Source organism: Drosophila mauritiana, chromosome X (genome assembly GCF_004382145.1).
Source record: "Drosophila mauritiana strain mau12 chromosome X, ASM438214v1, whole genome shotgun sequence".
NCBI lineage: Eukaryota > Metazoa > Arthropoda > Insecta > Diptera > Drosophilidae > Drosophila > Drosophila mauritiana.
Genome location: NC_046672.1, coordinates 19,926,454 through 19,941,121, shown reverse-complemented (window position 1 = coordinate 19,941,121; position 14,668 = coordinate 19,926,454). Strand labels below are relative to the sequence as shown.

Genomic DNA, 14,668 nt, shown 5'->3' with positions numbered 1-14,668 from the left:
TCTTACTAGTTCTCTCGCGCTTGCACCTTTGGCTTAGCGTCCTGCTGTGCGCTCTGCAATTAAGTCGCTCATTAACACTGGCTTTCGTAACATTTTTATTTTTTTTTGTAAATTTTATTAATTGGAACTAAACACGGGTTTACTCTCTTCCTAGTTCTCCCGCGCAATTTAGTCGCTTATTAACACTGTTTTTCGTAACATTTGCATGCGCGCATCGATGGAGAATCTCGTTCGCTAACATAAATAAACAATAATCGTTTGAAATCACTACAGAAAAATCAATCCCCTTTTCATTTCTCGAAATAGATAATAACAAATTATTAATTATTATTATTAAAATTATATTTATGCGTCAACACTAAGACCATTCGATAATTCATAGTTATTTTTTGAGTAGGTTAACAGAAATCGCATATACTACTTCTTCTGCAAATGTAGATTTTTTTCTATTTCAACTCCGATTATATTCAGGAGACGATTGAATAACTGCCTATTACATTCCTCCTCATTCAGGGCAATCATCTCTTCCAGCTCCTTTATGTCCTCATCGATGCGCCCGCTCACTGTTCTAAAGTATTCTTCCTCGGCATCTGCGGACTGCGAACCCTCCTTCTGGGTGGTCGATTCCTCCTGGGTGGGCGATTCCTTCTGGGTGGGCGGTTCCTTCTGGGTGGGCGACTCACTCGGCTGCTCAGGATCGTCCGTCACCAAGAAGTCCTTGTTTCCAGTTTGGGTTGCATCCTCTTTCAATTTCTCTGCCATTTTTTAATTCCGTTGAGCACTGAAGCTTGTTTCTCAGTCAAGTTGTGAAAGAAAGTGAACTCAGTCAATTCATTCACAGCGAAACGTAATCACAAGTGAAAGCAATTTGCTCGCCAACTTGATCGAAAATCAATGTGGATTTTGAATGGTTCCTTTGAAATTAAGAAAGCTCAAATATACAAAGTGTGGAAAATATTGCCATATTTACATCTTTTGAGCAATTTGACCAATCTCGAAACTTGTCTCTCAGTTAATAGACGGATTGTTTATGCTATATTAGACAAACATGATTATTTTTTATATTTCATAGGTTCAGAACCGGTCTCTTCTCTATGCTGATTAATTAATCTTCTCTATATTCTGATTAACGAACCATTTCGATCAAAGACACTAGAATAGCAGGATGTCAGTAACGCCATACGATATTTTTGAGCTGGTTCCAGGCTCCCTAGAATTTTTGTCCAAGATCCAGAGAGCGGAGAGCTTTACAGCCAGCAGCTCTCTTCTACGCATACAGTGAAAGCCGACAACTGTATGTGTGCTCACGTATACTCATGCTTTGTAAATTTGATACAATGTACAAGTTCTCAGACTTTAAATCTATATTATTTTTGATCAATTGGCACCATGTAAAATGTTCTCGTTTTGCATTGCCTTAACGTTATAATTATTTGAATATAGCATAGAAATACTAATAGCCGAATCTATGTTATAATATCAGAAACAAATTTTCAAAAAGTACTTTGTAATAGAACAATTGTCATTAGAGTATTCAGCTTGCGACGTGTGAAAAATAAGTTATTCTAATTCTATTGTAGAATTGGAATTGGAATTATTCTACGTATTCTATTGTCTTATTGTCGATAATATAGTGTGCCCATTAGTATTTTGGAAATAGGCTAACATAAGTCTCATATGTTACATGTCCCGCAAATGTAGCCTTATCGCCTCCTTGACGCAGCGAAGAAAGAGTAGTCTATTGCTACTCTCTCCGTCTGTTAAATTAGTCTGTCCATGTCCTTGATAGCCTCATCGACGCTTTGGCGCTCCTTTCTCAAAGATTCTATTTTGGTTCCCGCCGACTCCCACCTTTTCCGTTACACCGGAATTTGGTTCCTTGAAAATCCTGTCGTTGTCATCGATGTATTCAGGATCAGGATGGATATTGAAGACGAACTCGCTTGTCGAGAGAGATGTCTCTGGACTGCGAACCCTCCGTCTGGGTGGTGAAATCAAAAATCAGTGTATCCCTTTATTCTACTGGTATGAAAATAAAACAGTACTGCCAAGTCATCTTTGTTGTTTGGCAAATCGATAGAAATTAACAAGAATAATAAAAAATATGAGAAAATATCAAAACATTTTTCAAAAGTGTGGGCGTGGCAGATTTTTGGCAAATCGAAATTTACAATACTAATAGAAATATGAAAAGTATTAAGGAAAGTGTAATATCTCACCCCATTTCATTCAGCGAAGCTTTTTATCTATCGCTCCTGCGCGATTATTGCATTTCAGGTGAGGGATTTTCACCTGTCTGTGGCTCTTAATTATTGCTGCATAATGCAGGCGGTTATTATTAAATGAATTGATCGGAAACTGAAGTAACACAAACTCCTCTGACAGCTGCACCACACGAACGAACGCTGACCAGCTGACCAGACGCGGATTCCGTAATAGACATTTTAATTGAAGCCTCCCCAAGGTGGGCGTGGCACTCCTACCGATTAACTTATCATATTTGCAAAAATGACCATTTGCCCAGCTTAACGTTGTGTCATTCTTTCGAACCCTCGATTGCAATTCCACTCTGCTCTTTGCACTGTGAGCCTGGTCCAGCGGGATGATAGTCTTTTTGAAAAAATAACACACAATTTAGGAAAGGTCATTTGGAATTCAATTTAATTTAAATTAGTTCTTATGAACATTCTGTTTATTTTATTCCCATTTTGACAGCGAGCAACTCTCTTTGGCCCACTGTGCGTGGCTAAAGTCCACATAAGTCAATTAATGGATATGCGATTAATGATTTAACCAATGCGCGGTTCCAGCGACAATTTCCATCTGATTCATTTTCGTAGTCATTGCGCTGAATGTGTACTTAAATATTGAATTACCAACATAATTATGTAACACATCAGTGGCAATTTAAACGGTTCGACAACAGGCTTGACATAAGAATAGCGATTATAGTCTCACGGATATAACAAATAAAAAATCGCCTTTAACGGATTTTACTTACTCCTTTACCAAATGAAACGAAGCGTTTCTTTCCAGTTTATAGAATGAGTTTAATTGTGAGTATAATTGTTAATATTAACATACAAATAACGAGTTCTTAGGCTAAAACAGCGGAGACGTACATACGTATATGTAGGCTTAGGCAAATATTTATTTGGCGAGTCTATTGGAAAATTTCTTAAATATTTACACAAAAACCGAACGAGCGCAAAACCCGTCGAGTACGGGCGAACTCATTAAAAGTTGGAAAAGCAAACGCCAAGGCACCGCATTTGCATAACAACAGGGAGGAGCTTGGGCTCCAAAGGGGGTTTTTGAAATCGAGTAAAATACGTAATTAGCGTACAGCGCACCGAAAACAGGAGCAGCAAGAGCGTATAACAAATGGGAAATCCGAACACAGGTCGCCGGGCGGAGTGGAAGGTCCTGGCTGCTCCAGTTGCCGGGTCCTGAAACCGAGCTTAAAGCTTAGCTCCATCCTCGCCGATGGCGATGGGTGATGGGTGATGGGTGATGGGTGGTGATGTTGCTCCTGGTGGCGATTGTGCTGCTGCTGCTGCCGCTGTCATTGTTGCTTTGATCGCCTTAGGGATATTTCACAATATTGTTGCTGTCACCTGGCAGCTGTCCCCCACTTGTTGCGGTCGACTGTTGCTTTGGTCCCGCTGCTCTGGGCCCAGCTGCGGATGCTGCTGCTGCTGATGCTACTGCTGATGTGGCCGATGCTGTTGCACCCAATGCTGTTGCTGCGCCCGGATGGTACAAATGCGTGCCATAATGCACGGCGCCCGGATGGCTGAAGTATGGTATAATGGCCGGCGAGGCCGCGGTCATGAGGGGCGATGGCGTGGGTCCGGCCAAAAGGGAGCCGGAGCTCGAACCGGAACCGGAAACGGGTACCTGCGACTTGGGACCTTGCACTTCGTCGCCGGCCGCATAGGACGACACATACTGCTGCGGGGCATGGCCATAGAGCGGCTGCAGCATAGGCGCCGGCTGGTAGTGGTGGTAGTGATGGATCGGCGGCCCATTTGCCGCCGACAATCTGACCACGTGAATGGGACCCGCTGCCGCTCCCGCTCCCGCTCCCGCTCCTATTCCCGTTCCTGGCCCCGCTCCCGCTGACTCGTGGGCCAGGCTGTAAACGGCCTTGGGGTTACCATTGCTAAAACGTGGCAATATGGCAAATTGATGCTGCTGCTGATGCTGCTGCTCGGCGGGTGCCTGCACGTAAATGGGATTGTAGTGCACCAGGGGCAAGTGTTGCTGTCGTGTCGCTATTGCTGCTGCTGCTGCAGCCTGTGGTGTTCCTGTTGCCGCTGCTGTTGCTGCTGCAGCTGATGTTGCTGCGGTGCTCGTTGTTGATGTTGTCAATGCTGTCGGAGATGTCGGCGCTGCAGGCGTGTATTTGTGTTGCTGCTGCGACTGATGCGCCTGTTTCAGGGGCTGTTGCTGGTGCGGCTTCTGGTACTGCTGGTGGTGTTGCTGCTGCAGCGGATACGCTGAAAGGCGCAATGAAACAAGGGGATTACTCGCATCAGATTTCACGGCTTAATTCCTCTCCCCCAGAGCACTTTGCCAGCCTCTAATTACCCAGACCACCGATTTTGCTGGGGCCTTATCCGAGGAGTCAAACGTGTTAGCCCTCGAATCGAGGGCATAGCCTGCCCAAATCGAACCTGCCCAAATGCATTTGCACAAACTGCGCTCTTCACAGACAGTAGAAGCCATATTATTTCGGACTTTAATATTTAATCTGTCTTTTGTATTGAATTTGAATTGCTGGAGCATAAGGTTCCTAGGTTTCGCCCGTTAGTAGCGAATTTAAAAAATAGGAAGTGCCTCGACTTTCGGATACTCCTTGCTCATGCAAGCGGAAAAGCGACAGTTTTTTTTGGCTTGTCCAGGAAAATACATTAGTGCGAATAGCTTTAATGCACTTTAATGCAGATAGAGAAATGGGTATTCGATATTCGAGCGCTGTCTTTTGTTTTACTTGACGTAGTAATGCAGTTTAAAATACTGGCTTACCATAAAGTGGAGCTGGTTGCTCGGCGTAGATGGTGGATTGCTGAGGCTGCGGTGGTTGCAGGAAGATCCGCTGCAGCTGCAGTTGGATCTGCGGCTGGTGGTGGTGCGCCTGTGCCTGCGGCTGGTAGATCAGTTGGGCGGGCTGGTAGCTGGCTGGTGCCGGTGGTGCAGGTGGGGCTGCCACTTTGGCGTAAACAGCCTGTTGTTGTTGCTGCTGCTGCTGCTGGAGCTGGTGGTGCTGCTGCAGCTGCTGGGCGGCGGCCATCAGCAGGCTGGTGGGTATTTGCAAGTACGGCTGGTGGATCAGCGGTGCACCGGGTCCCGCCAGTGGTGCACTGGCTGCATCCGACTGGTAGTAGGGCTTGTACTGACCCTGATGGTCGCGGGCCAGCGGACCCAGCAGCTGCACCAACGGATGCCTACCGTTTGCCGGGCTTGCTGACGGTGGTGCCGTGCTGGTGGTGCTAGTGCTAGTGCTGGTGCTGGTGCTGCTACTACTACTACTACTGGTGGGCGCCGGACCCAAGATCAACTGATGCTGCTGCTGCTGCTGTTGGAGCTGTTGCTGCTGCTGCTGCAACTGCCGCATGTAGGATAGAGGTATGGCGATTATGTACTGGATGCGCTGCTGCAACTTTTGCTGCGGCTGCTGCAGGTACTTCGCCTGCTGGCTAAGGTGGTGCTGTGGGAGGTGCTGCTGCTGCTGCTGCTGCTGCAGCTGCTGGTGGGTCAGTGGTGCGGTGGCCCTCGCCTCCGGCTCAAGTTCGCCGTAGTTGAAAATCGGCTGCTGATGCTGATGCGGATGCGAATGCGAATGCGAATGCGAATGCTGATGTGGCTGCGTCGAGGGGGCAGCTGGCTTAAACGCGACTTGTCGCTGATAGGATTCCACTTGCGGCGGCACTGCAAAGCTGAAGCGGTGGTGCTGCGGTGGCGCCTTCTGCCCGTAGAATGCCTGCGGAGTGGGAGGGGCGAAGAGCGTGAGTGGGCGGCACTTGGGCGATGCAAACAGAGATTGCGGCGCCGTAATTAAATGCACTCGCTGTGGTTGCTGCCTACCTGTGGCTGTGGTGCCGCTGGTGCCGCCTCCGCCGCCGTGTAGCGCAGCGTGGTGGGTCCGAAGATGGGCGTGGGCGTCTCCGCCTCAAAGTGGCTGCCGGCTGGGTAATACGGTCGGAACGGCGGGTCTTTGCTCGATAGGCTCAAGTACGGACCACCTGCAGGGGTAAATTTGCGGTCAGTCACTGTAAATACTGCAAATCACCTTGTGGCGCTAACTGCAGTTGGTTGGACAATTAAATTGTTACTGCCACGGAGAGAGCGCCATGTGTGGCGTAATAACTCGTGCACGTGGAGATAATGTATCTCAGAAAATGATAGACTTGCATTCGAGTTCATGCATCTCGGACGGACACACATCCTCTAGTCATATAACTTTGAATTTAAGCTTAACAATATTTGATATTTCATAGATACTTTTAACCCTGAAATATTATCCTAAAACGCATTCATTTAGTGGATATCCGTTAGCTGGAACTAAGACTAAGAAGTCTAAGTTGTAATCGTCTGATAATCGATTTTTAAGGAACTTCCATCGGGACAAAAACTACGTTTCCATCCTGCTGCATTGTTATGAACGGAACCTGGCTTAGACCCGTCTTATTTCCTGTGAAATCAAATTAGTTTCCAGCCATAAACCTCGAGAACATTCACTACAGACCCCCTAAAGACTGCAGCCAATTGAAATAGCCATTAAATAATGATGCACAAGGAAAGGGAACCGCCGCCCACCTGTCTGATCCGATGAGTCGCGCTTCTCCGTCCTGCTCTTGGAGTCCTCCGCGATGGTGGGGGTCAGCTTGGTGCTGGTGCTGGTGGTGGAGGTGGGTATGGGGATGGGGATGGCCTCGACCTTGTCCGCGGCCTTGCTGGAAATGGCCTCGATGTCCCCGGCGCTGCAGGAAGTGGCCAAGAGGCAACAGATGGCGATGGCGATGGCGGCCAGTACCTGGAACAGGGAACATCGAACATTGGGGCGTGAGCGTGAGAGGATTCGTTTGCGAATCGAAATGCAATCAACTTAAATCGGAATCAACGCAATAAGTTGGCATTGGATGGCCCAGCGTCCATTTGGTGCATTAAATGTCGGAAAAAGGCGTTCGATTAAAAATCTTTGCACTGCCATTCATAATAATAATTTAATTAAAATGATTTATGTGCAATTATGAAATTTTATTCACCGAAGTGCAATTGTTTTCCGCTCTTGTCGCACATTATTATTTTTGTTTTTCCACTGCACACGCGATTAATAACTAATACTCGTAATTAAGCCGAGTGTGTACAATGAACCTGGCATAAAGGTAATTATTAATAAGCTGCATGGCAGCAAATACCATTCCATGTATTTGCTCTTTGTATTCACATATGTACATACATATGTATATAGAACATATATTATATAGAGCACATGAGGTAAATCCGATCTGATCTTTTGAGATGAGAAATGACTTGGCCACGTTTATTGTGGTTAGTTGACTGCTTTTGGTGGATGGATGATGGTTTCATCCATAATGGCGTAATTATTCGATGGCGACTTTTTCAATTCAATGCAATACAATCTTATTTGCTATAATTTACAAATATTTCTAAAAAGATTTTGTGCAGTTTCATATGATTGCAGGACTCATGACTATGGAAGGGAACTTCAAAGGATGGGTGCTTGAAATTATTCAGTATCATGTATCATCCTCTGCGTTGAAACATTTAATGAATTATTAAGTTGTGCTATCGCGACTCGCATTACATTTGTAAGAATTATCTCCCTTCGATTATCCGAATGCACAGGATGGCAAGCAATCGAGCGGAAATAATCAAAATAGGCGCTGATTTATATCATTATCAATATTTGATGGGCAACTTTCAGTGGGTTCGATTTCAATTATATGGGCTTAATCCTATTTTGCATTATTTACCCGTTTGAGCGGCATTATTCCCATGGCTGCTGCTTTATTTATTCAAACCAACATAAATATATACATACATGTATATGGGCGAATGTATATATTTAATTTATTTTGTGTGTTCACTTATTTTTTCCGCTTTAATTTGGTTTCCTTCTGTCACTCAATTAAGATTCGCGTGGCCGCAAACCAAAACAAAAAACGAAAAAAAAAACGAAAAAAAAACTAAACCAAACAAATTTATAAACACTTTTCACGGCTATTTGCTCAATGCAGACGTTTGCTCTTGCTGCGGTTAAGTAAACGCGCCGAAATCGCTAGCGATTTTACTGCGGCGGCTTAAATCGCTAGCTCGCGTGTTGGCCAACAAAGTGAGAGTGAAATTGGTTCGCCAGACTTGCGTCGTTTTATAGCCAGCGCTTGGCATTGCCGCCTTGCATCTTGCAGCTGCAAACCAGCCACCAGCCACCAGAAACATGCAGCATGCAGCGCGCAGCGCGCAACCAGCAACTAGCAACAAGCTACCAGCAACCTGCCACCGTTGGGGGCAAGCACCTTGTGGTGTCGCCGCGATCCGACTGAGCCATTTGTGGAGCACAATGACGGCCATTAACCGATGGTCATTGTCAGCTGCAGATCCGCCGCTCCAATTTGGCTTGCGTCATCGACTTTTTGTGCTGCACCGCTACCCATCGGTGATCGGAAGTAAGAGGATCGCGAAAGCCAGGAGTCGAAAAAACGAAACAACTGTATCTGATGAAGTACTCCTACGCTAATTACCAGTTTTCCAGGAACCAATCTAAATTCTTAAAACAAATGAAAACATTATAATATTGTATTATTATTGCACTGCAAAAAAGGTGGAAATATGACATAATGCAAAGCTGGAACAATCTATTTTACTTCTAGAAGTATCTAACTCCTCTAAAGTGAGTTTAAAGTACTTGTTTTCAATCCTTGCTGTTTCCTCAATTCATCCATCGCGAATCGATAAGGCTTAGCACGAGAACTTTTAGTTCAATTGAACTTGTACTAATTCCTCACATTACATTAAGTAGCACTTATCGCTGCACTCGCGTTGTTTCCTCGAGTGGGATTAGCTTGCACTCATTAGGAGTTTGTTGCTTGCATCGCAGGTCCTGTGGCGACCGCGTCCTTCGGCTGTTTGGATGCCAGGCAAGCCTCGTCCTGGCCATTTCCGCTGTGGAACGAAGCGTTTACAACGGACGATGATTTTATGAGGGCTCCTAATAAAATCAAGTGGCTTTCCATAAAACTTAACTGTTACTTTGGCAATGGCACACAACACCACTAGCATTCCGCCCCCGAACGACCCGCCCCATCTCCTTCCTTTCTACCTTTGGCTGCCGAAAAATGCTATGCCCATGCCATGTCAAATAAAAGTCCCTCAATTTGCAGTCGGACATAAAATGTGTGCGGCAAGTTAAGAGCGCCTCATCTCCATCCACAGGTCCATCCACAGCTCCATGGCCATTTCCACTCTCGGATTTTGGGACGACTGCAGGTGGAGTTAAAGTTAAAAGTCCCCCAATTCTTGTGCACATCATGCTGAGCCCGGTAACATCCATCTAATTGTTCCTCGTACAGCAAAGTGTTATAATTAGTAGTGCCAACGAGATGATATGGGTGGCAGTGGCAGTGGCAAGTGGCTAGTGGTTAGTGGCGAGTAGCAAGTGGGCGAAAAAGCGGTTTCGCATGCATGGTTAGTTTTTGGTTTTTGTTTAGCAAGTTTGTTGGTCCGAAAGGTTGGCCAGGATGAAAAGCATCTGATGTGATGTGCTCCAGTTCGAAAATTGTGCTAAATCAAACGGAGCAAACTTTTTCACATTCAGCAAATTGTGCTCCTGCCAGCTTTTCTTTTTACGCACCCGTACTTACCGCAAATTGCCTTTGGTGTGGTATAAAATATTCAAAAAGCCTGGCACAGCTCAGAAGACAATATTGCCCAATATCTTTGTGCTTGAATTTTTGGTGTTTACTTATGTTTCATGTTTGCAAAAGACTCTTTCTAAATGCTACCCACCCTGAGTGAATGATTATTATTTGAAATAAATTCGACAGAAGAGCAGCTTGTAAAACGGAAATTGTGATTCTTACAAATGCGATTGCACTTTTTCAAGAGCAGCGAGACAAAAAGGCAACGGGTTCAAATCGCTCTGGCAATCTCTGCCAATCCCAACGAATTGCGAATAATTACAAATTAAAACGTGAAATAATTATTAATTCGCTCGGAAATCTAACCTAATCCAATTTCAACACAACAGAACCAATTTTCGGCCACGAACAATTGCATCAGTTCTATAATGAAATATTTTAATTTGCCACCCGACCCGGCCAACTTCCAGCGCAATTTGCGTCCCAAATTATAGACGGGGTTGCACAAACGAGCTGCGCGCGATGCAACCCGATAATCCGCGGCGGTATCAAATCGCAAATGATTGTGTCGCCAGTTTGTCATTTCATTGCGTGGCCGCATAATTTATGGCCAGACTCGGACCGTTCCAGAAACTAATTAGGGAGCCCAGGATTAGGGGGTAACTGCGAACTAAAAACTGGCAACTGGGAACTGGCAACTGGGAACTGGGAGGCGGTGCACATGGGGCCAGGAAACTGCGTTGCGATGCGTTGGCAATCGGACTTATGCAATCGAATGGCTCGAAATGGCCGAAACTAAATCAGTGCAACGCAAAACTGGTTATCAAAGCCCCAAAAGGAAGCGTGCAAAGCCATCGGCCATCGGCAATCGGCTGGCGTCAATTATTTTCACGGAAATGCACCTCGGGCTGTCGCATTTTGGGCGAAATGCAGCCTGAAATCGAGATCCGCAGCCAGGTGGGGTCGCCAAATCGCAATCTCCCAACTGCAAGAGCTCAGCTCCAATGTCCAATCCCCAAATGCGACAACCCCCCCCATTCAACTGGTTTCGACGGACTTTTGCTCGACAAGTGCACTACTAGCCTTCTTTCGGGCCTTCCGACAATCCGCTGCTCAGTATCGAGTACACTTGGAGAAACTTGGATGCAGTGGAAAGGTAGTAATAATATTATTTTAACTAATCCTTGAGGTATTCCACGAACTCTCTGATAAACAAAAGATAAAATACTTTAAGAAAAGTAAACGCAAATAATTTGGCACAACTTTTGGGCCAGTGTGGTACAATTTTTAAAATGCTCCCTTTTTTCCTTCATACAGCTGAAATTCCCATTAACATTGGTCACATTGCCAGCGAGTCATTAAACTTCATTAGGAGCAATTACTCGCAGTGTATATTTGACACCATAACCATGTTGAGCAAAACTAACAGTGAAGACTATTAAATTAATTAAAATCAAAGCAATTACAAGAAAGATACGATCTTAAATACAAGGTATATAAATCAATACGCCCTATTTCTATTTTGAAAACGATAAATTTCCATTGAGTTTTGTATTGCTCAGTTCTATCCATAACCATAACTACCATTCACTTCATTCACTACCAAGCAAATTGTTGACTGGGAGGTAGTTTATAAAGTAAATTGCATATTTTCAAGGTCTTTTGCCCCTTTTCTTCGGAAGTAGAGATACATTTGCCCCATGTGGCAAATGTGGCTGGTGCAGCAGTCTATCTTTCAGCTGGGCAGAATGTGCAGCCGAGCCGGATTCAATCTCGGATTCGCTTCCAGGGGCCTACTTCAAGTCCGCTGGCCAAAGTGGTTGTCAACGCAACCGGGCCAGGCCGAAAACTAAGCCCCTCCACTTGGCCATCCAAACCAGATTGCGTGGCAGCAGCAACTCCTCCAACTCCGCAGCATCCCAGCACCGCGGCATCCATCCAACTTTCCAACACCCAACAGCCAACTTCCCACCTCGGGCCAGCTAAGTTAGCTAAGTTGGCCTGCTCAGCGCTCCCCGAACAGTTAAAAGCTAAATTATTCATTACAATTTCCGCGCTGACGAGAAAAAAAGCGCGCACACACTGCAGATACGGGTGAGAAGACGAAAAACGACGAAAAAGGCGAACAAGTTTTCCATGGAAATGCTTCAAATGCTCATTTGAATCTGCCACGTAATTTAGCTTGCGGTCTGTGTGCCCCCAACTTGCTGGGCAAAACGAGCGCGATTTCGGCGCTGTTTAAAACGCAGCCGTTCAGTTGACTTTAAATAAGTTGGCGCTGCATTGAAGCGATGCCAATTTCTGTTGCCAAACTGTTTGAATTGTGGCTGTGACAGTGGCTCACATCGTTTGGGGCCGAATTCAGTTTTCAGCCATCGTCTCTGCTTCCGCCTACAGTCCAGCCTGCTTAAGACGCACTGCAGCTACATTTGTATTTAACCAAAATAGAAAGGCACTTGCTTAAGATTAATCTTCTAGTTGTAAGGAATTCCTAGAAAATAGCCAATAAATATGAGTATTTTTAATAAAATATTCTGATTAGTTCAAGTTATTAAGTTATTAAGTTCAGTTTTCTCTGTATGTTGTTATTCGCGTGGCTCTCCTTTTTTTTTGCTTACGCAGCTTATCATGCATTCAACGCGATATATTGTGTCCTTGGCCACTTGTTGTCACTCCCTGTTTGCCGCCCAGCCGCCCAGCCGCCCACTTGGCTCCCTTGACTTTTAAGCCAGGCCAGAAACTTTCGTTAATTTTAATCAAAAAACACTTTGTTGTTGCTGGCGGCTGGCAAAAAAAGCGTTTAATTGGGCAAGGGAATACGCACTACAAACATCCAAACAGCGGCAACAATAAACCAGGCCAGCGGAAAAAGTTAGCGAAGAATGAAAATGAGAACAAAGTGAATACAAGCTGACAACTAATTTAATCAAATACAGAAAGGGAAATCGTGATATTTCGAAGCGGAGAAAGTGAAGGAATAAATGAATAAAAATAAAAATAAAAATAAAAGTACTTGCCAAGTACGAATGATTATCATTCATCATCTTCTTGCCTTAGAATCGCAATCTGTGAATCTATGGTTGTGGAACTTTGTAGAACGAGAATGCCTTTCTGAGCGGAGTTTTCTGCAATGGACTATTGAATTAGTCCTTTGGCCAAAAAAGGACCTGTCCTGGAATCCATGGAAATGCATGGAAACGCATTCAACCGTGCCGAAAAGGCCGCAAACGAATCTCGCATCGGGCATCATGGCATATGAATAAACAAACACGGCCGGCAAATGAACATGACATTTATCTAAGCATAAATCAGAAAAACCTGCAACTGACAGTGGGCACTCCTCTCCTTCGCCAGTGGATCGGATCCAGTGGACTCCAAAAATGCCAAATGCACAGAAAACGGTTGCCTAATAAACCCACCGATGGCCGCAACTAAAATAAAGAACACAATTGCTCAGTCAAATGAAAAACTCTTTAAATGCAATTGCTAGCCAGTTCAGGCCAGGCCAGTCCCAGTCCCAGTCCCACTCCTGTCCAGGCTGCGCCGAGCCGGGCGTCGATTTGTTCACTGACTATATTTTGTGGATGCATTCCGATCCGAGGCGGTGGTCGGTCGATGGGCGGCAATGCGGCGAGGAGCGGAGGACCAAGTAAACATTACGAAACCAGTTAGCAGATAGTATAATTTCCGCTATCGCCGTCCGTATCCGGCGAACGACAAGGAATGCCGTGCAGGGCTGGACACTCCGGGCTTTGGTTGCAAGCCATCCGTGGGAAGAATCGAGTAAATCCCTTCGGACTATTTGATTCCTTCTACGTTCTACTTCGAAGTTTAAGGTGTTCATATGTGCAAGCTTAAGATATCTTTCAATTCATGTATGCAAGTGTATAAGTACCAATCATCTTGCCTAACTCTTCTGATACTCATTATAATTCTCATTATACGAGTATGCCCCATTTCTTAAAGGGTAGCAAGCACCTTTTCCCTGCAATAACGGCAATTGGCAAGCTCCGAATGGAAGCCATGCCATGAATAAGTAAGCAAGCCCCCAAGAAGTGCCTGCAATTGGTGCCATGCACTCGGTGCATCTAGTTCGGTTCCTTCTGGTCATTCAGGTCCTTCGTAAGCTGCAAAGCTTATTACGACTCCGTTTCGATTCGAATCGAGGGAAAGACGTCCTCTTTTCTTCCAGTGCCTTCGAGAAATCATGTGCCCGCATAAATTTTCGACCAATGGACAAGGTGTACACCCATTGTGAACATGCAAATATTTCCAGAACTGGAGTTAAGATTCAATAGATGCGCTGGACACTAACCTTTGTCATTGAATGTAGAACCAAAACTTGATTTTAATAGCCATAAATAACTTTGGAGCTTTGATTAAATATATATGAGTGTAATATTAGTAAATGTTGTTAATTTATTTAGAATTTAACATTGGTTGCAGCTTGCATCCGATCATAATTCGAAGTAATTGCACGATGCTCCCGAAAAGTCCATTAAAAATGGAGCCCTCATTGACTGGCAACGCCAACAACAGGCGGGCAGGCAGGAAATTAAAGGGGAGCTGGGAGCTGGGAGCTGGGAGCTGATCCCCAGCCCGCTTGTAATTGACGCCCAAGGGGTGAGTGGGGTGGGGCGAAGTGGATGGGAGGGGAATTCCGGATAAGTCGAGTGGGTGGTGAACGCTGCTGGCAATTGGGGCGCTTTCATCGTTCAGCCCAGCCACCCTTCGTTCAACTTGCCACAGCCATCATTCGGGGCAGTCAAGTGTGCAACACT

At 45.2% G+C, this 14,668-nt stretch overlaps 2 protein-coding genes across 2 annotated transcripts; both read right to left on the bottom strand.

Annotated features, from left to right (window-relative positions):
- Nucleotides 1–354: 354 nt before the first annotated feature.
- On the bottom strand, nucleotides 355–823 carry LOC117148054. The gene has a single exon (XM_033315240.1). It carries the CDS (start codon nucleotides 760–762, stop codon nucleotides 418–420), a length of 345 nt encoding a protein of 114 aa, XP_033171131.1. The 5' UTR covers nucleotides 763–823; the 3' UTR covers nucleotides 355–417.
- A 2,214-nt stretch (nucleotides 824–3,037) lies between these two features.
- LOC117148459 (mediator of RNA polymerase II transcription subunit 15) lies at nucleotides 3,038–8,184 on the bottom strand. Its single transcript, XM_033315830.1, has 5 exons — nucleotides 8,004–8,184; nucleotides 6,823–7,039; nucleotides 6,091–6,248; nucleotides 5,032–5,986; nucleotides 3,038–4,502 (listed from the first exon to the last, which is right to left on the bottom strand). Exons 1-5 carry the CDS (start codon nucleotides 8,025–8,027, stop codon nucleotides 3,586–3,588), a joined length of 2,271 nt encoding a protein of 756 aa, XP_033171721.1. The 5' UTR covers nucleotides 8,028–8,184; the 3' UTR covers nucleotides 3,038–3,585.
- Between the last annotated feature and the right edge of the window lie 6,484 nt (nucleotides 8,185–14,668).

Excerpts from the sequence above, each read along its gene's own strand:
- LOC117148054 (XM_033315240.1), bottom strand. The coding sequence starts at position 762 with ATGGCAGAGAAATTGAAAGAGGATGCAACCCAAACTGGAAACAAGGAC.
- LOC117148459 (XM_033315830.1), bottom strand. The coding sequence starts at position 8,027 with ATGGGAATAATGCCGCTCAAACGG. Across the intron at positions 5,987-6,090 it reads CAGCGGCACCACAGCCACAG|GCATTCTACGGGCAGAAGGC; the intron begins GTAGGCAGCAAC and ends CCCACTCCGCAG. Across the intron at positions 4,503-5,031 it reads GCAACCAGCTCCACTTTATG|CGTATCCGCTGCAGCAGCAA; the intron begins GTAAGCCAGTAT and ends TGCGCCTTTCAG.